The 22,316-nt window shown below is 34.9% G+C and overlaps 3 protein-coding genes across 3 annotated transcripts in view; 2 read left to right on the top strand and 1 right to left on the bottom strand.

Annotated features, from left to right (window-relative positions):
- The window catches only part of LOC134843793 (uncharacterized), a 331,722-nt gene that overhangs the window by 198,013 nt on the left and 111,393 nt on the right, over positions 1–22,316 (top strand). The window lies entirely within an intron of this gene.
- Positions 1,943–14,192, bottom strand: LOC134844128 (uncharacterized). Its single transcript, XM_063860643.1, has 5 exons — positions 13,137–14,192; positions 12,667–12,899; positions 3,441–3,534; positions 3,080–3,243; positions 1,943–2,407 (listed from the first exon to the last, which is right to left on the bottom strand). Exons 1-5 carry the CDS (start codon positions 13,389–13,391, stop codon positions 2,260–2,262), a joined length of 894 nt encoding a protein of 297 aa, XP_063716713.1. The 5' UTR covers positions 13,392–14,192; the 3' UTR covers positions 1,943–2,259.
- On the top strand, positions 4,052–5,152 carry LOC134844133 (ciliary microtubule inner protein 1-like). The gene is made up of 2 exons (XM_063860649.1): positions 4,052–4,384; positions 4,759–5,152. The coding sequence occupies exons 1-2, from the start codon at positions 4,246–4,248 to the stop codon at positions 5,028–5,030; spliced, it is 411 nt and encodes a 136-aa protein (XP_063716719.1). The 5' UTR covers positions 4,052–4,245; the 3' UTR covers positions 5,031–5,152.

Below are 22,316 nucleotides of genomic sequence, written 5' to 3'. Positions count from 1 at the left end.
AAAGTGAAACTGTACCATTTCTGGTGCAATTTTAATTTTATTTGCACTGCAAGACTTATCTGGGTTGATGGTTGGTTTTTTAATTTACAAAACATCGAAAAAACTATTACAATTTGGGAATTATCCCTTCAAAAAGAATAGTTTTCTCATCTGCTGCGTCTGATTTCTTGAACTCTTTAGTTAAGAATTTAAAATAAGCCCTGTCTCCGCACAAAATTTTTTTAAAACTCAAAATGGATGAAGTAACTATCATCTTGGCAGAAAACCATAAAACAGCACATTAAAACTCGGTTGCAATTTGTATTCAGCAGAAAATAAACTTTGTTCCGATAACAAAATTATTTCGAGCAAATATCCTATTATTAAATTTTTTAGTCGGATCGGATATGAATTGAGAAGAAAAGTGCTAGTTAAGCAGTTTCAATACAAAAACGCATTGTCAGAATACTTTTAGAGAGAAATCAAAGAACACAAGAAAACAAAACACTGGCTTTTTTCGAAAAAAATTCAACATTCAAACGTCAAGGTAAGAAAATATATAAAATTAAAGTTACTGCTACTTTCTTGATAAATTCAACTCAATTTGAAACACAACTAGATCAAAAGGTAAATTTTTTTTCCTTTGGAAAAACTGAAACTTAAATCCACTTTAGAAAATAAAATTTGATCACACGTTTTTGCAAACTTTACACTTTGCTGTTTGATAGTGGAGTTTGCCTTCCTTTTCACAAAAAAATGAACGTGAAATATCAATCTGAGCGTGAAAAAACTAAAAGACTTTTCCCTGAAAAAAAACAAAAAATCATCGAGGCCTGCAGAATAAGTTTACTGTGGTTATTGGCTCTTAAAAATTGAATGGCTAGCAGTTTTTTGGCTTCACTAAATTTTACTGATCTTAAACTAAAACAAGACCGCTCGTATCAGGGCGAAGCCCTGAATGTTCCGACTGCCTTTTAAGGTTTATGGAGCAGTAATAACATAAATATCATTATCAAATTAGATGTAAGAAAAATATGAATTGTTTTTGTTCCGACTTTCGATACAAAAGTAACGGAATATTTGTGCTCGGAGTGGGTTTTTTTTTTCTTCAGACAAATTTCGACTTTTTAACTAGCCATTTTTGACGGAATTTTCTTATATCATTCGAAAGCTATTGTTGTCTTGAGCTCAAATTTGAAAAGATATTTTACCTGTGATCATTTTTCGTAAAGTTGTGAGGGTTTAAATATTGCCATTTTGGCCATTTTGACCAATTTGGGACAATTAACGCGCGATATAATTCGCGCTATTAACGCGTTAGCGGAGATTTAATCCGTCGTATAAATCGTTCCAAATTGGTTGAACGAAGCTTATGTGCCATAATTGATTTGTTACAAGTAACGAAATCTATCTATTTGTGCTTTATATATCGTGTGGAGGGATGATTTTCATAAAAATTTTCAAATTTTAGAAAAAAAAATTCATTTCATTTTAATTTTTTTAAATTTTTTATGTTATTACTGCTGCTCCATAAACCTTAAAAAGCAGTCGGAACAATCAGGGCTTCGCCCTGATACGAGCAGTCTTGTTTTAATTTGAAATCTTTTCTATGAAAATCATCTCCCCACGCGCCACATAAACTACAAAAAAAATAGATTTCGCTCCTTATAACAAATTAATTATGGCAAATAAGCTTCTTTCAACCAATTTGGAACGATTTTTAAGACGGATTAAATCTCCGCTTACGCGTTAATAGCGCGAAATAATCGCGCGTTAATTGTCCCAAATTGGTCAAAATGGCAATCTTTAAACCCCCATAACTTTACGAAAAATGATCACAGGTGAAATATCGTTTCAAATTTAGGCTCAGGACAACAATACCTTTTGAATAATATAAAAAAATAAAAACCTTTAGAAAATTCGTTTACTTGCATAAGTTCATTGGAAACATCAAGTTTTGTGGCGAAGTGTATATATTAAATTCAATATTCAGCATTATAATTAATTTCAAACAATTTAAAATCGAATATTTTAGTATTTAAGAATATTACCCACTCAAATATTGCAAACCTATGCTAGGCTAAAACCTTGAATTAATTATAAAAACTTAAAATTGTTGAAACATTCGAAGTCACGATGGTATTTTCTAGAAGATATCTCAAGTTTCCACTCCACATTCAACGTTATATCTACACTTTCCAGTAATTGAACTTTTTCTTTTACTGTTTTGTACATTTGAACATTGCATTTGTTCTTGTTTGCGCAATTTTTGAATCTATGTCACTGTCTGTACTGCTTCAAGTTCAGCAAAATAACCTTCTCTCTGATAAGAAACAGCATTGCTAGAAGGCACTTGCGGTCCAATTTCTGCGATGGGGAGTTAAGCGCGTCGTCTAGACTATACACCGGGGCTTCGCCTGTCATTTCTCTGCAACAAAGGCTTAATATATTTGATCAGAGGTTTAACATAATGATTTTTAATAAAAATAATTACGAAATTAGTTCCGATTTTTTTTCAGATATTCAAGATGGCATCAATTACCGACTATGGTTGATAACGTGACACGATTAGACTTTGCCAAAATTTAAAAAAACAAATAGCATTAAAAATTGCGAAATTGCTACTGCACGAAAAGCGTTTAACCATTGATGCCAGGTGTTTAACTATTCTCGAAAAAAGCGTTCAACCATTCTCGAGTGAGGGGCCAATTTTCTAAAATATTTCAAACTTTTTGCCGACCGTTTTTTTAGGTTAGCCAAAATGATTTTCCGAGCTCTGCTAAACGACTATGAGGTCCGTTTTGGCAAAATTTCTGCACCACAAGCAATTTTTGAAATAGTCAAAAAAGGCGTTTTTGGGCTCTTTTCGAGAGGGTTGACCAAAAAATGCTTATTCGGCGCGAGCTTCTCCGAAATTTGCTTGTTTATGAAGAAATAACCTGATAGATCGTCAAAGGACTTTTCTCCCGTTTAGGAACATCTTTGAACGGAGAATTGATTTCATTACCTTTGTCTAAAGCCTATTATAGCTATGAACTTTAGCAAAAGCCGAAAAGAGAAAGTTTTTGTTGTTTGGGAGTCTATACTATATAGTTTTTACCTGAAAGCGTCCCATGCGTATATGAATTTGTCCCGTCGTGTGCGTTTGGTCAGTTGGAAGTAGGATGTGGCCCCGAATGGGTTGAAACTATGAGCCAAGGCAGCTAGCACTGAGCCACAGTTGAAAGTGGCCACCGACAAGTCGCATATTTGGGGCAAAAACGCCTGCAACAGCACCCAAAGAATCATTTCGATTAGCCGTTTTATTCATTATTTAGCCGTTTTATTATCTCCTTGTTTGATGAGCTTTGAGCAAAGAAAACCATAATCGATTTTGCAAAACACGATTCAGTCTTGGAAGAAGGAATTATTCCCCGAATTTTATTAGTTTGTATTATTTCCCTAGTTTGTAGTTTAGTTACCGAGTAGTGTTTGATGCGGTTGTTGATCCATTCTAGTAGTAGTTGGTAGGATTCTGAAGGTTTCATCGCCTTCCTCAATGCCACCTCGCTATTCCTTAAAAAAGAAGGACATATTACCTCACCGTTTCACAATGAGCATCTTGATGATGGCATTAAAATACGAAAAAAGCAAGCCGTTCAATGTAAAAGCAAAAGAAAACAGTTCCAATTTTCTTAATAGTTTTTCAGCAAAAAGTTTTGAAAAGTTATGCAACCAAAAATTCTTTTAAATCAGCAGTTTAATCTGCAATTTTTCTTTGTTCAATCCGCTGCATACAAAAAGGTCCATCTACAGATCATTTTGAAAAATCATCAAATGAACAACCAAATCATTGTCTATCGTGTTTCTTTTAGATCCAGAATAAGGAAGGTTGATCATTCAGACTGTTTTTTTTTTTGGTACCATAACATTGAGTAGCCATAACGGCTGCCTCTATAAATAATTCATTAGAAAGTCAAATGCTCATCGCCGACCACCTGCTTATGAAAAATATCCCCATTCTCAGACATGTACGGTACACATAGTCTGATTGTTTAAGAGATGTTTTGTTTTTCGTTTTTATTGCACGCAATGCTAAACTGCTCTCGCTGCATATATTCATAAGACACCATACAAAATTACACCAATACTATCAGCAACTGTTCAGCTTCAAAAACGTGCTTTTTCTGTTTTGGAACCACGTTTAATCTTTGAATTAATACAAAAAAAAAACAGTATCATAATTATTTGGTTTTGCAATTTCTTTTTTCAAAAAATAGTTTAAAAATGGTGCAGCAGGTAGCTGACGATTCGAAACTGTTCAACGAGGTCGATTATGTGGGAAGAGACAAAATATGGAGCGATTATGTCAAAAATGAGGAAAATTCAGCCAAAATCTGGAATGGTCAATGGAGTTTTCTCAAAGGTAAAGTCAAACCAACTATACGTTTTCACCTTTAATCCTTGAAAAACTGGGAGGTTTCATAAGAGAAGTGTTTCAAGAATGGCCCCTTTGTACTAATGTTAATCACTTTTACAAACAAACCCTTCAGTTTTTAAAAAATTACCCACGACGCCACTGTACATATTATAGGGGACAAATATGACTTATGAAATCTTCTGAAGTCAAAACTCTCTTTGAGCTTCGAAATATTTCGAAGCCCACGGAGATTTTTGAGACCCTAGTCACACCATTGTTTCCAATCTAAATAGCCAATTTCAGAAAAAGCAACCCTTTTTTCCAACAACCCGGTCAGAAATGTGTCTCATCCGGTACAATAAACAAAGCCACGCTTTTAGGTAATCCTCTCGACCTTATCAAAGACAAATACCCGCCCAAAACACCTGTCCAGAAACTTGACCTCCCAACTACACTCCGAGTGAGGTCAGTGACCCCTATCAGCCGCTACATCAAAGTGGAGCACTCGGGACCCGCCCCCCGAACAACCACCGGCGAGGTCGGCTGGAGATCCGCCGATCCCAAATGTCAACTGGAGATATACGGGCACGGGAGACGTCCCAAACAGGGTATCCTGAAACAGCTCAACTGGCCTATCGAAGCCTGCCTCTAAAAACTAGCGCAAACTGGCCCATATATCTATCTAAATGCCTCTTCACTTAAAGGCTCTTTCATTGATTAGAGTTATCATCTGAGAAAAAAATTCAGCAGAAATAAATTAGTTTTGAAAAGTGATCAATTTTGGAGCTCAGCATTTTGGAGAAATAAGGCTGCATGCATCGATATTTAGCTGAGTATTTAGCTGCATTTTCCTTGTTACTGCCGCGTTCTGGGCTATTTAACTACAAATAACTTTCAAATTTCACTTCAATATGAGTTTTTTCAATGCCTATTAATTAGTACAAAATAAGGTATTTGATATTCTTGATAAATCAAGTTGTGATTGCAGTCGAAAAGTTGTTGTTTTTGAAACTGTCTTCATCAAAATTCACAACGTGGCTTGTACGCTATTGAAATAATGGGACTTATATTTTTTCCAGTGCTAATTTTTACTTTTTTTTATAACAACCCTAGTTCAAAATCATTATGTATTAAAATCATTAGTAATTTTGTAAGGCTTATAGTAAATCTCATAAAATGTATCAAATCTAAGCAGTGCTTTTGTGCTCTTATCAGAAAAAAGATCAGTTAAAAACATTGATGGAATATCAGGGGCGGATCTAGGATTTTCTCGAGGGGGGATGGGCGCGAATTTTCAAAAAGTTTTCCAAAATTTTGTCGACCTGTTTTTTAGGTCGACCGAATTGATTTTTCGAGCTCTCCCTAAGCCCTAAGCACATATTAGTCCCTGTTTTTGACCAAAAAATCGCGTTTTTTTGGTCAAAATAACGCGATTTTTTCGGCGCGCGTTAACGAGCACCCCCCCCCCCCCCCCTAAATCCGCCCCGTGGAATAAGTTTTTACATTTCAGAAACATCATAGATACTTAACATACAAAAAAGCCCGTGTCTCATTGATTTCAAAATTCTATCGAGGTCAATTCCTTTAACCCAACTCATTGTTAATCTTTTATATTCAGAACTATTAAACAAGCACACAACCATGTCACAGTGAACAATTGAGCAAAGAGTGAAACTTATCTAAACTTTGTTCCTGGTCTTAGGCTGAATTTTAGCAGAGAAAACTGTATTCGGTCAATGATGCGAAACTTTTATTACTTGTGTCGTTTTGTTTATCTTTCGGATCACCAGAAGTGGGCATAACCTTTTGTCTCCAAATAAAAAATTTTATGCTTTCATTCACTCAAAATCAGGTGCCACAGAGAATCATCAGAATAGATCGAGCGATACAAGTTTTACTCTCGTGAAAGTTCTTAGGTATCGAGAAAAAAAACGATTTCAAATATTTGCATCTTAATTGGATATCGAGCAAGTAAAGCTAGCGAGCAGAGTTAAATTTTATCCAGCACTCTTGCGCAAGAAAATATCAAAGCTGAAAATGAAATGGTGTTTAAGAAATTCATTTTTCTCTAAGATGTTCAGTTTTTCTAGAAAAATTAAAAATGTCAATTTTCGATTTTATAATTCTACGTTCGACACCTTCTGTGGTACTAACACAGGAATTGGGTATCCTTGTTTTGGAGTGCAGCCAGTATTTAGACAAATACTGTATGAACCAATCAGAATCGAGAAAAGACATAAATAATCCAAAATAAATAATAATTTTTTATTAATTTCTTCTTTGTCTCGATTCTGATTGGTTGAAACAGTATTTGTCTAAATACTGACCAGTCTGAATACGCGGTTGTCTAAATACTGATATGTAACCGCTTGTTTTGAATATACATGATGACGTTTTATATTTGAAATTTAGAATTTCTCTGTAAAACTGAGCAAACGAGTTTCGGCGACTAATGATAATGGGTGGCGGACGGCAAGCCGACGGGACTTTAAGCCGAATTGTAAAAAAAGGACTTCAAGCCCAACATTTTCTCAAAAAGTCGCAAAATCTGGTTAATTTAAAGACTAGTTTGAAAATTTTTTTAGGTTCATGATCTTTCTTGATGTTGATTGATGTTTAGGAAAGTTAGAAACTAAAACATTGCTGAAGGCGGTTTTTAGGTTTTTAAATTACGCATTTCAAAATCTGGCTGATGTAAACTACGAATGTCATTCCTAAGGGGTGCATTGTTCTGAATAACACTCATTATGGGCAAAACTTGCCTGAACTTTTGAAAAACCTTGCTTACAGATGGAAAAAAGATTTTTGGGGTGATAATAAAATTCAAACTTCGGCTTGGAGTCTCATCAGCTTGTTGTCCAAGACCCAAGGATAATATCTAAAAGAGGTTACATGACAAAAGATCCCTTACCTTAAGATCCCAAACGAGAAGATCCCAGTCAATAAGATACCATTCCAAAAGATACCTCGTTCTAAAATCGCCCACGACATAAGATACCATAATAAAATAACAAAGAACCTGAGAATTGAAAATAAAGCGGTTAATCGATCAAAGCAAAAACAAAGCGTCGGTTAAAATCAAAGAAACGGCAAAATTTTTGCTGCACAAATTTCGAACTTAAATGACCTTGCTAATCACTTGGCCTTTAAAATGAAACTCAAACTTCAAAACAGCTTAGACTATAATTGAACTTGAAAAGGATTTCCAATTAATCAAAACCAACTTTGCCAAAAATGGCCTGATTTTCCAGACAACTCAAGTCGGTACAAAATTGAAATTGAGTTTTGCAAAATTCTAAAGCTTTGAAATCATTTTCATTACGATTCACTTGCCATTCTATTTGATAAAAAATATCAATTCTCAATTTTGATCAACCTTTTTTCGCTAGGCGCAATACTCAAAGGGCCGTCAGGCCCCTACCCCCAACCTAGCGTCCCGTAAATAAGAGCAATTGCTCTGGGATCAAATTGCTAGAGACAGCATTTTCGAATGCGAGTCGTATTATTGCGTTTCGGCGTTCTCCGGGAGGGTGCAAGGAGACGTCTATAAAAAAGTTGATCAAACAAATTTAAATTTAGGAAAAATTAGACAAAAACTAAAACAAAATTTAATAGGTTAAATGGGCAAGTGAACGGATATAAGACAATAACTTAGAGTCTGTGTATGAACTTGTTATCTGTTGAACTTTTTCATTCAGATCACGGTACTTCTTCCGGGATAAGTTGATAGTGCCGCTGGATGCCTTCAAAATGTTGAACTTTTGATTGTAGGAATCCAGTTGAATTTTTCTAAGCTAAGCGCAGGGATCATATTCAGGGCTAAGACAAGCTCGCTGTTTGATTCGTACGTCTTTTTAAGGCCAAATTTGGATATTTTTTGCATAAAGCTCTGACAGAGGTGAAAATAGCATCCCTTAATGTCAGTTTCGTAATGAGAGGTAAAAGCACTCAGAGCCGCAATTTGAAAGTCGATCAAAATTTTTTCCGGGGTTACGTCACCGATAAGCGATTTGAGTGCGGTTAGGAATTTGTTATAGGTTGATAAGCGCTTATTGCTAAGCAGAGCGTAGACGCAAGGTGGATAAAACACGCCAATCTGGATGTGTACAGTGTACAGCTGGTAAAATTGACTGGGGCAAATTTTGAAAGTACCGTCTATAAGCCAGGTTTTGTGCAGGTTCTCAATGTCGCCAAAAATTAATATGCGTTCCGTATCTTGTTTTCCGCTATCAAAAAGACAAAATTGCTTAAAACGATCGGGTATTTCGAAATGACGGTCATCTGTGGCAATAGTGGGCAGGGATGTTGTTTGCTTACTTCTGTTTAAAGTTCGAGATAGCGCCGACCGGGAGGGCAAAGACAGTTGGGTTGCTTTTTCGTCCTGCACCAATTGCAAACTAGCTGCAATTATCTGGCTGTTTACCGGATTTAATTGATTCCTAACTGTCTCCTTCATTTGTTGAACTAGTTGCCGAGCTTCTGAGCGTCCTGCGTTGAGCTCATGACTATACTCGTTGCTCTGTGAGATTATATCGCACCCACAAGTGATTAAAGTTTTCGGGCATTTATACGATCTCCATTTGCTGCAGCGCCAGTGGGTCGTTGTCTTCGTATCGCATTTCTTTGGAAATTCATGGCCATCAAAAATAATCAGAGTTTGGCCTTTTTGTGAGGTTCCCCAAGTAAAAGAATTCATTTTTGACTTATCAATGAGTTAAAGAGGGAGATAATGAATGCAGAGTGTATACATTTTCAATTAAGTTGTTCTAATTCAATGCCATATTAACACTAAATTAAACACATGTTGGCATTATGTTAATCCCAAAAATGAGTCCAGTTTAAATTTAGTTATTTTAAATTTGCATTGTTTTTCAATAGCGCGAACCTAATTGAGATATCATTACTCTAGATTTATTTCTGCTTACACTTTGATCATGATTTTTGTTCATAATTTATGGAATCTTTTAATTGGCATGGGATTTTATGGTATGGGCGATTTTTATACAAGGGATCTTTTGGTATGGTATCTTTTGTCATGGGAGCTTTTGGTATGGTATCTTTTGTCCTGACACCCTAAAAGATACTCCTTCACATCTAAAATTTAATGCAAAACTGGCAAAATAGTATAATTGAAGAGTCTTTCTGCCAAAATTTCCAGAGACAAAAAATGAGCAGACGCTCAGACGCAACAAGCAAGGTCTAGTTTTTGTAATAATCGAATTATCTTTTTATGATAGTCCATAGTCAAAACAAGTGAAATATATTGTGACGTGAAAGTGGATCGTGGTTGAAATGCAATGATAAAAATTCGGAAATGCGGAAAGATCAAACAGTAAATACCAGAAAAATACAGACCTAAAATAATTATATTGACTTTTTGTTTCAAAAATAATTGATGATACCGAATGGTTTGGTTCTATAAGTCTGACTGAATCACAATTGGATCATTTAAGACTCATAATTAAAACGCCTACTTTTTCGAAAATGATTTACTATCTAGAAAATATTTCAGTGATCTTCAATTAATTGTATTTAGTTCCAACTCCTAAATCTTGGTGCGGAGTTTGTTGCACAAAGTAATTTAGTTTTAAGCCCTGGCCAATTTGCCGCTGATACATATAGGCAGGTTTAGATATGGAGCGTGAACAAGTTTAGTTTGTCCATTTTATCAAAGTTTTTATCAAACAGAGAATTCCAGTGAGAAACATAACTAGGATGGATCTCAAAGCATCAATAACTGTAGGATGCATCGAAAAGTTTGTCAAAAACTTTTATATTGGCAGAGAAAAATTTTGTTAATAGAGAAGCATCCTGTGCCCAAATGATTGTTATTAATTGTTGTAACTAAAATCAGAAAAAGAATGGAATTATGCGGTTAAATAGAGCTTATTTTTGATTTAAAATTTCAACTTGGAAAGACTAACAGTCCCTGTGATCTTCTTTTGATAAAACCTATGAAGCGCACAATAAGTAAATTATTTATTTTGATTAAAAAAACTTAATGCAAGTATTATTTATTTGAAAATTTTTCAGCTTCATGCGTCAATATTTTTAAAAAGCGTCAAAAATTTTTTCTAATTCTGACAATTTGGGAGCTGAAACTTTGCAGAAGAAACATAACAAATTCAAAAACACATCCTCTTGCACCTTTTTTAAATAGCGTTACAAAAATTATTTCTTCGTAATAAAAAAACTAAATCAAAAATGAAATTCAGTGATAGTTAAAAGTCAAGTTTAACGAAGAAAATGAAATTAGGAAGCAATAAAACGGCCTAAGTTCAAGAAAAAAGCTTCAGCCTTAGAGTTTAAGAAAAGAATTGGGAAAATTTCTAAAATTTCTAAACAATTGGGAATGGTAAATAAGCTGTTTGCGTCAACTGAACTTTATAAATATTAATTTTTCAAATTTAACGAAAGTTCAAAAGAGAACTTCAGTACACAGAATAGAACAAAAACACCTCCCTACACAGAATAGAAAAGATAGGGACAAAACGTGACTAAGAATCTCGAATCAAAGAAAAGATTTTTAAAAAATTTGACCGGTACAACTTTAAATATGAATAACTCATTTCATACAAAAAAAAATCAAATAGGTAACTTCAGTCGTTAATTTTGAAAAAGGCTAGCCGGTTGCTGTGCAAATAGCACAGAGTATTCCGATCAAGATCACAAATTAAAGGAAAAATTTATTTAAACTAATAAGTTCTTTGAATTAGTGTCGTTTTTTGTACCAAGGGTAATGGCAAAACTAAATACCAGGGTAAAAATTAAGTAATTTAGGCATAACCGACAACAGTTGTCGTTTTAAAAAAATAACAACCAAAAAAATGAAAAACGAAAAAGTTTTTGTATTTAAAAAATTCGAGTTTTTTCTATTTTTTCGAACATTTTTTTGAAATTTCTGAAGAAAACTCTTCTTATGAGAGAAGTGCCAAATATAGCTTTCAAAGCTAGATTTTGTTCGAAACAACAAGTTATCGTCACTTTATTTGGGCGAAATTAGACGAAAATTTAGAAAATTCAAGCCGGTTTTCTCAACACTGGGAATTATTTTTTGAAATTTTTTAAGGTTTTCGAATCAAGACGGAAAGGGTTTTGTTATAATGTAAGGCAAGGCACTCCAATGATAAATTGTGGTACTTGATTTTGCGTGCAAAAAACTGAAAAAAACTAAAACAAATCGAATACAGAGCTCTTCCCCATTTTCAATGGTCGGACAATAAATATGAACAGAGACGCGACACAAGCAAAAAATGACAAATACCACTTCCGAAAAGTTGAAATAAAAATTAGAAGCTAAGAATTTAATAAAGAAAAATTGTTATGCGCACGATCACGAGATTAGAAGTCTCACGTCGTCGCATCTGCGATAAGGCTCCTTAAAAGTTGAAAGTTTCACAGTGCTAAACACTAAGAAAGAAATTAGAGATGCTATTAAATTGCCAATCCTATGCAAAAAATGCCACCAAAAATAGTGCCAAGCGCGGTCCCTCTATCTGCGCCACTGTCGCTTAACGATTGGCAAACTTTAGATAACAATGAAGCAGAGAACAGAAGCTTTGAAATTTTTAATGCTACAGATCGGTATCAGAGAGAAAGAGGTATTAGAGCACCTAGAAAACCGTTTCGAAAAACCAACTAAGCTAAAACGAACATTTTTGACCGTTTGTATGCTCAAGCTTGCCGAAATTGGCAAGGAATTGGCATCAATTAAATTTGCGATTTGAATTGGAAAAGAAAACAGATTGATGCTATCACTCTACGCGCGCTAACGCGCCTGGCTCGCTTAATACTCAACCAAGAATAAGCCCAAATAGCCTTGAGCGAACAAATCTCAATTTTTTCTATCAATTTTTTTAACACTGAGGTGAGGGTCTACTTGACATAACAAACAGCTACGTCATAATATATCTCAAGATTTCAATTTTTTTTTTCTTTTTTTCTTTTTTGTTTACCGGTTGCCTGAAATTTCTAAGCAAACCTCGTTCTTTTTTTTATTAGTTTTGGCGAATGCTACTATGATGAACGGAGTATGTAAACCGCCTGAAAACAAACCAATGGCAATGTCTCCAGCCACTTCTTTTATATCATTGGAAATGCCGTTTTTGTATCAGTCATTAAAGTCATATAAACCTGAAAACAATTTTTTGCAATCATTGTGAAGTACTGATATATGATTCATAAAGCCTTGCACAACTTTTGGCTTTTAAAACATTTTCTATAAAGTTAATTATCTTCCAAAGACTTCAAAGTGACTCATTCAATTGAAACAATTTTTTTTCACTCACTTGTCCTCTGATAGAGCAAAGTGTTTGATTGTGTCGTACACTGTGCCACTTTTCGCCCTCTTGGCAGCAGGGGATCTGCTCTCCTGTTCAGAGATGAACTCGGATATTCTCTGCCGTCTCTTACGTCCTCCGTTGTCCTCCTTCTCCCGACTGTCTTGCTCACATTTCTCAACCGACTCAAAGGGGTTTCTCAAATCCGACTTATTGCACGAATCTGAGTCGGATTTTGTCTCCTGAAATAAGTTTTTAAAAGTTTACCAATGTCATTTTTTGTGTACGGTATTGCTGCCTAGTTTTTTTTTTATAAATTTGCAATTACCAATTTTTACTTTTGGTCCGTTTTCGCCTGTTTTTTGATGACCTTAAAAAGGACAGTTTCTTCACGTTTAATTTGAAAATTTTAAAAGCAAATGATCCGATAATGCACGTTTTGGTTGAAGGTTTGGAAGAAAATTATTCATCCCACTTACTGTTTTTAGCTCGAACATCTCAAACGTCCTTCGCATTGATTTGACCGAACTGCCATGGCGTACAAGAAGCTTTCTTTCGGGCGAGTCCATGAATTGCTGGCTAGCCAAATCTTTATCTTTTTTCAGATTCAGAAAATGGTAATTATCCTTTCTTTTTTCATCTCCATTGCCAGTTCTGACAAGAATCTTTCTTGTCCCTGATGTGAAGGCTAATCCATTTTGACCGCAACAATTTGAAGCAATTAGCGAATTCATTTTTATCTTTTCTCTTTGAGTGGTTTTGACCAGGGAATAAAACACCACGCAACAATCAAAGAAAAAGGGTTAAAATTGTTCAAAGTAAGTCTTCCAGTGCGAATAATATGAAAGTAAAAGGTAAAGTGAAATATCACTGCGCGCGCATTTAGATTAGCTGAAAGTAAATTCAATTTTGAGCCATATATTCAAGCGGTCCAGGTAGTTTGACGGTCCAAATTTTTTCTTGTACTTACGATAACTACAGTACCTACAAACATAAACTTTGGCTGCAGAGTATTTTATACCCGCAGTATCTACCTGGGTAAAGAGAGTGTTTTCCAAAGAATCTCAAACAAATACAGAGTTTTGCGACCGCAGCGTTTTGTGTTTTCTTCTGCTTGAGTAAAACAACACCAATATTTGACCATGTGGTTTCCAGTAAATGTTTCAGCTTTCCTTCAGACGTTCCTGTATTTTGTTCAACACTAGCGAATGAAAATAGATTTATTCAGCAGACGTCATGTGCGGATTTTTAGAAACGGCTTTTTGTACCAACAGATGCAAAATTATGGCTTTTTTCATTTCAGTTGAATTAATGCGCAAAGAAAAGTATCATAAATAGAAAACTGACAGTAGAAAAGAGAGGGGATTTTTAAATTATTAAAAAATGGCGCTGCGTTTTTGGCACATGGTAGTTTTTTGTTTGCGTTTTTGACATATGTTATAAGTTATTCAACTTTTCAGAGTGAACTTAAGATTTTAGTTACTCAACCGCGTGTTCAACTATAGTATCATAGTAAAAGTATTTTTTGGCAGTTTCAGTTTTCTTCATATGGTACTTTTTAAACAACAAAACATCGGTTTGACTTGGTGATGAATAGCGTACGGCGTACAGCGTACATGTAACCATTTTACGCTGAATCGGTTGAAGAAACAACAGCATATCGAGGATATTTGACATTTGCACACACTGAGTTTATTGACAGAATCGTTTTTAGAATTGATGTTTGAATCAGCTGTCGCACCGTTAACCTGAAAACCACCGCTGCCGTCGTTCTGTTGAATTTTAAAAATAAGGAACTGCACAACTTAACCTCAAAAAACTCTGCCATGATCATTCTTAGTAAAATTTAAGGTAAAATTTTCTAAACGTTACGCAGGCAACATTTTTAAATATTTTTTTTCCAATCAAAGAAAAGCCTTCGCCCGGAAGCAAAAACTCTGGGTGGTAATCTTAGTCTGTATGATCATAACAGCAGTTAAAAGATAAACTCAGCTCTCTCTCTCTCTCTCTCTCTCTCTCTCGGGATTTAACAATTCACCACTGTTTTTTTCACAAAAATGTATATATCTTCCGATTAACCCAATTTTATCTTAAAACTTCGTTTTCCGGACCAGATGAGCAGTCGGAGCATTCAGGGTTTTGACCTGAAACAAGAACAGGGTAACTTGTTATATATTCATTCCAATCAGTTGATTTTTATTTATTGCTCCGGCTTTCGAAGACAGCGGCGGAAAATCTGTTTCTCCAAACAATTTTTGAATTTTCAACTAGCCGTTTTTGACAAAATCATTTGAAATCATGTTAAAGCTATTGATAGTTTTTCGCAAAATATGTGGGTTTGAAAAATATCAGTTTGGCCAGTTTGGAATCATAAACAAACAATTTACTTTGTGCTACTACTGCAACAGAAGCGACAGATTTTGAGGTTCAATAATAATCATAATTAAAAAAAAATTATCTGCAATTATTTGTTTACAGTTATAGAGCTTTGAAATTGAATCCTAAAAATATTTAGACAACCGCGTATTCAGACACTTCACCACTTCAGTATTTAGACAAGTAATGGGACCTACTTAACAATCTCCCCCCCCCCCCTACCCCCCCCCCCCCCACCACCACCACCCTTTCTATGGTACCTACTTAAGAATCTCCACCACTATAAATAAATACAGTAAATTAGCACTGAGCTTTCTATTGAGAATTATAATTTTGCTGCATACTGATTGGTTGAAACATCGACCATTTTGACCTACTTAACACTCTCCCCCCCCCCCCCCCCTTTTCTTGAAAGGGGTGGAGATTGCTAAGTAGATCCCATGTGGGGGCCAAACTAAGAATTCAAACTGAAAAAATAGCAAAAAAACTGAAAAAACAAAATTTCTTATTGTTTATCATATGGTAAAAACCTTTTACAGTTTACGGAGTGATTAATTACTTTGATGACTTCGCACTGCATCATACTAAATTGAAGTACTGATTCATTAACAGAATATTAAACAAATCAGCAGAAAAATTGAAACAGCTAAGGAAAAGTAGACAGGAACAAAAAAACACAAGTCAATGAATACATGTCAAGGTTCGACCGAAAACTGATCGTGGAGAAGCACTTGTATTCGAACTCAAAGTCGAAACAAAAAGTCGAGTCGGCCGAAAGATAATGTCGAAAACAAAAACTATACTTTAAAAATGCTCCAGTTCTATTTTTTATATTTTGAAATTTCTTAATGTTTTGTTCACCTACTAAAAACAGTATGAAAGCGGCATAAAAAAATTCATTAGCTTTAAACATGTGTTGATATGACAAGGTGATACATAAGAGTTTATCATCTTTGTAATTTCGCACTAAAGTGTTTTTAGAATCCAAGCGTTAGATCTGGTATTCTGGAAAAATTTGTAAGCCCGTACATAGCGATTTAGTCCGTTAGACTTATTGTTGGCGACGACTCAGGGCTTTTGTTTTTAGCTCAAGTTATCATTTTTTTCACCAAACCTTAACAAAAACAAGCAAATAGAAGCAATTTGGTACATGCGTAGAGAAGGTACATGTGACCTTTCGGACGAACTTAAGCCTCAATAATTCTCGTGATTGATGCTATCGAAGATCTGCTTAGAGAGAAACGAAAAAATCTTAGCCTACGTTTCGGAACTTAATCAATGGAGATCCGGCCATTGAATAACTACTTGATAACTCAACTATAATTTGAAAAAGTTTTAAAAAAGACAAAAACACACAGAGAGGAAGCGTATTGCCTTTGGTCTCAAACATTACTAGAGACTTTTTATAGTCTCTAGGTCTTACGCATGTTACTGAGTTATGTCCTTTGTGGTTAACTCATAGAGTAGTTTCGGATAGGGTACACCGTCTGCTCGTCACGCTATCTTATTTTCGGCCGGATAGATTCGTGCAACTTCTTAGTCTAATACCGATCCTAATCTTACTCTTATACTTTCTAGTCTCAGGGTGTTTAACTAGTCTCTGCTAGGCTCAATAGATCTAGGGTATACTGGTTTGTTGCGGCTGCTGAAGTTCTCTTGGAGAGACAACTAATTTCTAAGTTAAATTCAAATCTCTCTGGTGCTGAAATTACAAGTAATTTCAGCACTTACAAATAAGTGGGTTGTTAGTTGGATGAATCATGATTGGTTAATATTAAATACTTTATAGTGGTAAAATATCTATATTATCCAATCATAAAATATAGTTTAGATCAGGTTCCACCCATCCGGGTTTTACAGAGTTTTTTAGAATTATCTTTCTGTAATTCAAAGGATGGATGATGAACGTTGGTATTTGGCGAAAATCGTATTCTTGTCCGGTTCCTCTTGTTAGAGAAGTTCCAGGACGCTGGAGTTAGGGACATCAATCGTTGTGTCGTCTTGTGACAACGACTGTGTTTCCCAATGAAATCAATCTGATTTCAAAATGGTTTGCTATGACGGGTTTTTCTGTATTATGTAGAGAACTTGTTTTGTGTTCAACCTCGTCTGGGAATGGCGTGGAGATTGTGTGTGGAAGGGATGCCTTGTAACTCGGATCTGTACGTATACTTGAACATCGAGGTGGTCATTGGTCTAGTTCAATGAAGTCCTTTTCTGCGAAGTCAAGTCGTACTCTAAATCCTTTGAGTTGTGATTGTGGACGGCATATCGGTTGTGGTTAGCCATTCTTAATCGAGTGTAATGTGATCATTTTGTCTTTGGATGTTCGTCTTTGTTGTTGTGTGTTGATCTATATACTGCAAGGTATGATTTACATTTTATAAAACTTTTATCAGTTTGGTTTTTTAATCATGAATTTAGTTAGTTGTTTTCACAAAAGCATTTTGTTTTAGTTCGGTTATTTTGAAGAGTTACTCACCCTTGAGTACCTCTTATTAAAAATAGAAGTGTGGTCACAAAGCGTGGATGTAGCGCGGTGGGTTAGGCCGGCTATAGAGCATGCTCAGGACGTCCTCTCTGGTGGGTTAGGCCAGGAGTGGGAGTATGGTTTCGTGCGGTTTCTTTGAGAGGTCCTGTTATGTGGTAACGTTTTATGTTGGGTTTATGTTGGTCTTTCTTATGTTTCTTTGGTTGTGTCCTTTTTTCAAAAATCAAATTGTTTTTGTTATGGGTTTGTCTTTCGACTTTTTTGTGTTTTATTATTTCTTTCTTAGACTTTATAATAGTCTTCAAAAGAATAAACTATCCAGTTTTAAACAGGGTTAATCCGGTTTGGGTACCGTTGGTTTTCTTTTCTTAGTCATGCTGTTATTTTATGATTTGTGGTGTTTAGTAAGCTGCGTTGGTTAGTTTGGTTTAGTATATAATTCCTTTCCAACCGGGTTAAAGGAAAGTTTGAAACTTGTTATCGTGTGTAAGAGTTGTTGAGTGTGAAAACTTGAAACTTAAAATCGTTATTTAAACAATTCTTTGTGGGCGAGCTGTGCGAGTTTGGATAGAACTCCTGTGCGAGTGAATGAAAACATCAAAAGGTTAGTACTGCATTTTCATTTTATTAATTTATTACATAGAATTTCAATTTTACTGCTAGTTTTTGGGGGAAATTTAAAGTTATAAATTTTCATCATAATTAAATTTACTGCTTTATGGGGAAATAATTTATAAATTAATTTATTACATTTGGTATGAATTTTATCAGATTATCTTGTGTAAAATATTAATGAAATTTAGAAGAATTTTAACAAGTTTAGTTTTTATTTTACTTTTCTCTTTTTTGCAGATGATCGTGGTATTAAGACTAAAAATGTAAAAGAAACATGAGTAAAGAATGGTTAGTACTAAATTAAATGTATTAGTTAGGAATATTTTTAAATTATACTTACCTGTTAATCGTCTGGGAAAAAGCCGTGGGGAAAGATGTCGTGTATTATGTCCGAATTTGTTAGTAATTTTGCTAGTATGCGAATGATGTTTTTAGTTTGCAGCAGTGGCCAAAGCAATTGAGGTGCTTTAATGGTTTTTAGTTCTTCGGTGCCTACTGCAAACTCATAAGGTGTGTTTTGAATGAGGTTATATATTTTGTGATTATATTTAGTATTGTGAATAAATTCTAATATTGGGATTTCTATAGGTTGGATAAATTCATGTGGGATAAGGAAGGGTCTGGATTCTTCGGCAGTAAAGGTCTTCGTGCTGGGACATACATTTGTGTTACTGGGTCAAAATTGCGGAGGATGCCGTGGAGGTTAGTATCCTTGATGCAATAGGTGAAATTTAGAAAAAATGGTGAAGTGTACTTCGAGTTAAGAAACTGAAAACGATGGTGTGGTTGTCTTGATGGAGTATGTAAATCAAAATGATTTTCGATAAAGCGATAGTATGTATATGTATGAGTCTGTTTAGTGCGTAACATAATGTCGTGTGAACAGTGCGAATCGCGTTCATTTGGTGCAAGGAAGTGAAAGGTTAGTGAAAATAACTGAAATTTTTCTTTAAAATTTTCGTAAGCTTGAATATCAGTTAGTGCTTCAGAAATGATGTGATCATATTTTCTATCAAAAACATTAAGTGTGAATACATATGTCGTTTTGATGAAGAATTTTTCTGTTAATTGTGGGTTAGCGAAGCGGTCGTCATCTAGAAATTGGTCTTGATTAGTTCGGATGATATTATGGTCGTAATATTCTATTGTAAATTCGTTAGCTCGGGGTGCAGTGAATGTTTTTAGTGATTTTTTATATCCTATTTAAGTAAATTGTCTAGGTGTTAGTGTTGCGGTGAGTCTATATAGCATATCTTTATTCTTTTCTATATCGTTATGAGTACTAGATAGTGGCAGGCAAAGGGGATTAGTAAAATGGTAATTAAATTGTCGGCATTAAAATATGTTCATCTACAAAACTACGTGTGTCGTTAGTGTCGTTAGGTGTGTTTAAAGTATATTGTGGGAATGAGGGTAAGGTGATTGCTAGAAAATTTTTCGTGTTGGTGTGGTGTGGATAATTAATATATTCGCAGGCTGTTCCTGGTTTGGTCGGGAATGGATGGTTCGGGAATTTTCTTGTAAAAGTGCGATAAGCTCGGTCAGTGCTATTTGATGATTCGGTGGATGTGGATGATTTTGCTAATGATGCAGTGTAAGCTGAGGAGGGTGTAGGAGTAGGTGGGTATGAGGATTCTATTGTGGATGAAATTTGATTTATAGTGAGGATGTTAGGTTGTATTAGCTGTTGTTGTAGGGTGATAAAATTATCGAGTTCCTGGGAGATTTGGGGGGTACCTGGAGAATTATTAGATGATCGGTCGGAATAAAATGGATAACAGGTTGGGGTTACTTGTGAAGCATAAGAAGGAGTAGAAACGGATGGGAGTGGGTTATTTGGTGGGATCGGTTGAAAAGGGGGTTTTGAAAAAACTGAGGAGTTGGTTTGAAAATTATTGGATGGAGATGGTTCGGAGTCTGCAAATTTGTCAGGGGTTTCTATTTTAGGGTTATTAAGTTGTGAAATGGAGTATAAAACTGAAATATCTGAAATAATATCCGAATTCATGCTTGATGATATATTAATAGTTGAAAAATCGGGTGGCGGGAAAGCAAAAAGTGGGACTATTGGGATTGGAGTGTGGAGGTCGGTTGGATGGGAATTTGAGCGGTGTAGGGCTCCAAGTTGTCGGCTCATCGTGGGCTAAAAAAATGATTATTTAGAGACTGAAAAGCGGTGGTATGGGGTTGTTCTATAATTTGTTCATATGTATTATCATCTTGTAAATGATGTGTCATTATATGTTGTATGGGACTTTGCGATATGTTTTGTCTAAAAATTGGGTTATGTGTTATTGCTAGGTTTCGGAAATTACGTGGGACTAAGGATAATGGATGATTATGTGGTAGGGGTGGCAACTGTGGTGCGGTAGGTGTTGCTTCTATGTTATTATGTTCTTCGTCGTATGTGTTCTGTCTTGTCGCTATTTTTGTATTATATACTTTTATTTGTGCGTCTAGAAGAATTTTGTTAATTGATGATGAAAAAATTCCAAAAAATCCTGCAAATAGTATGCGTGCTACACTTGCTTGTCTATTTACTTGTGTGTGTATAGCGCATGTGTTATAGATTCCTTTTAAAAGTGAAAAAAGAAATCCTATAAAGTTAAACATTGCGTACAGGATAGTTAATTTTGATGTAATAGGGCCATCCTAGAAAGTCGAGAATTTCATTTTTTAGTGTAACAAAGCTAAAAATATTTATAGGTGAAATATCTTGTGGCCTGTATTTTTCACCGTTTAGATATATATAGTCTTTAATGTCTTTAAAATATCCGCTATAATCTTGTGTATAAATATCTGCAAATCCTGCGGTTTCGGCAAGTTTGCGTAAATTTTGGTCAATTGATTGTCTTTGTATAGTGTCCATTTGTGTTCATAATTCTTGGAATTGTTGTGTTCTAATGTGGTGTTGGATATCTGATTTTGAATATATTCCAATTGATTGTAAATCAATATTTGGAATACGAGCAATAGCTCTGATGCTTTCGGGTGAAAATTTTTTGAGTGATTGCATTAACGTGGGGTATGGAGTAAGAAGATAATATTTATCTTCATCAGGGTTCAATTGTACTACATTGTGGCTATTTTCTGATCCACATGGGACTGCGATATCCCAAAAATATGTTCGTCTTGAAAGTGTGTCAACAAAATGTACCTTATTTTTGTAAAAGATAGGGGTTCTTTTATAACAGCGTTTATCTTCAAAAACATATAGTGGTGACACTTTTTTGGTACAAGTATAAAACCATAAAATGTTTCCTTCGTAGTCTAGAAAATTTGATCTATTTCCTGATAATAAATATCCTGCGTAGGGTATTTTTAACACTGCTAGTGCGAGTGATTGTAGGATTTGTGTCCTTTCTAATTCGCATAGTTGGTGAAGTGTTTCTAATTCGGAGAGTGACATTTCTTGAAAAATTCGACTAATCGTGTAGTCTAACTTCATATCTAAGTGGATATCATAGTGGATATTACCAAAATAATAATTATTCATTAGTGATAGTTCTTGTAAACGTGTGCTTCTAGTGTCATGTGGCTTTAGTTTTCCACCAGGTTGACCATTACTTTTTTGAAAGTTAACTGGTATATATGATGTTCCTCCGTGTAGAAGGTGACCTGTGGCATAAGGGTCAATTTTTATTTTTCCAGTGGTCATGTCGAAACCTTTATCGTATTCAACTAATATTTCAGAATATTGTGTTTTGTGAAGTGGGTTTCTGTATTTGCATGCGATTTCTGTTTCTTGATATATTTGGAAACGTGTTAATTTATTTTCTATATTATGGAGATTTCGAAAATCAGTACTTTGTTTTCGTGATGGATGGACTTGTTTATATGGAATTGATTGTTTAAAATATTTTTCGTGAAATTTTATCATTCGAGCGTGTATTTTTGCTACTTGAAATGTTGTGCAGGTATCTTCGGGAAACCAAACAATTGTTGCTTGTGTCCGTGTTGTAGGATCACAATAACCTTGATAGTTTTTACAAGGTAATCTAATTCCTTGATAGATCATTGTGTTGTCGGATAAATCTCGTGTGAGTTGTATTTTTTCGAGTTGTATTTTCCAATCGAAAAACATTATTTCTTGATATCCTTTATTTATTTGTGTCTGATTTGCAGTTTGATGGATTATTTATACCAATGTGTGGTATCCAGTGCTTATCGTGTATGT

This window comes from Symsagittifera roscoffensis, chromosome 4 (assembly GCF_963678635.1).
Source record: "Symsagittifera roscoffensis chromosome 4, txSymRosc1.1, whole genome shotgun sequence".
NCBI lineage: Eukaryota > Metazoa > Xenacoelomorpha > Acoela > Convolutidae > Symsagittifera > Symsagittifera roscoffensis.
Note: the sequence above shows the minus strand (reverse complement) of the source record. Positions and strands in the feature narration are given on the sequence as shown.

Coding starts and splice junctions, on each gene's coding strand:
- LOC134844128 (XM_063860643.1), bottom strand. CDS start 13,391: ATGAATTCGCTAATTGCTTCAAATTGTTGCGGTCAAAATGGATTAGCC. Junction 3,535..12,666: donor TTTGCTCTATCAGAGGACAA/GTGAGTGAAAAA, acceptor TTCTTTTTTAAG/GAATAGCGAGGTGGCATTGA. Junction 2,408..3,079: donor TACGCATGGGACGCTTTCAG/GTAAAAACTATA, acceptor CCTTTGTTGCAG/AGAAATGACAGGCGAAGCCC.
- LOC134844133 (XM_063860649.1), top strand. CDS start 4,246: ATGGTGCAGCAGGTAGCTGACGATTCGAAACTGTTCAACGAGGTCGAT. Junction 4,385..4,758: donor TCAATGGAGTTTTCTCAAAG/GTAAAGTCAAAC, acceptor CCACGCTTTTAG/GTAATCCTCTCGACCTTATC.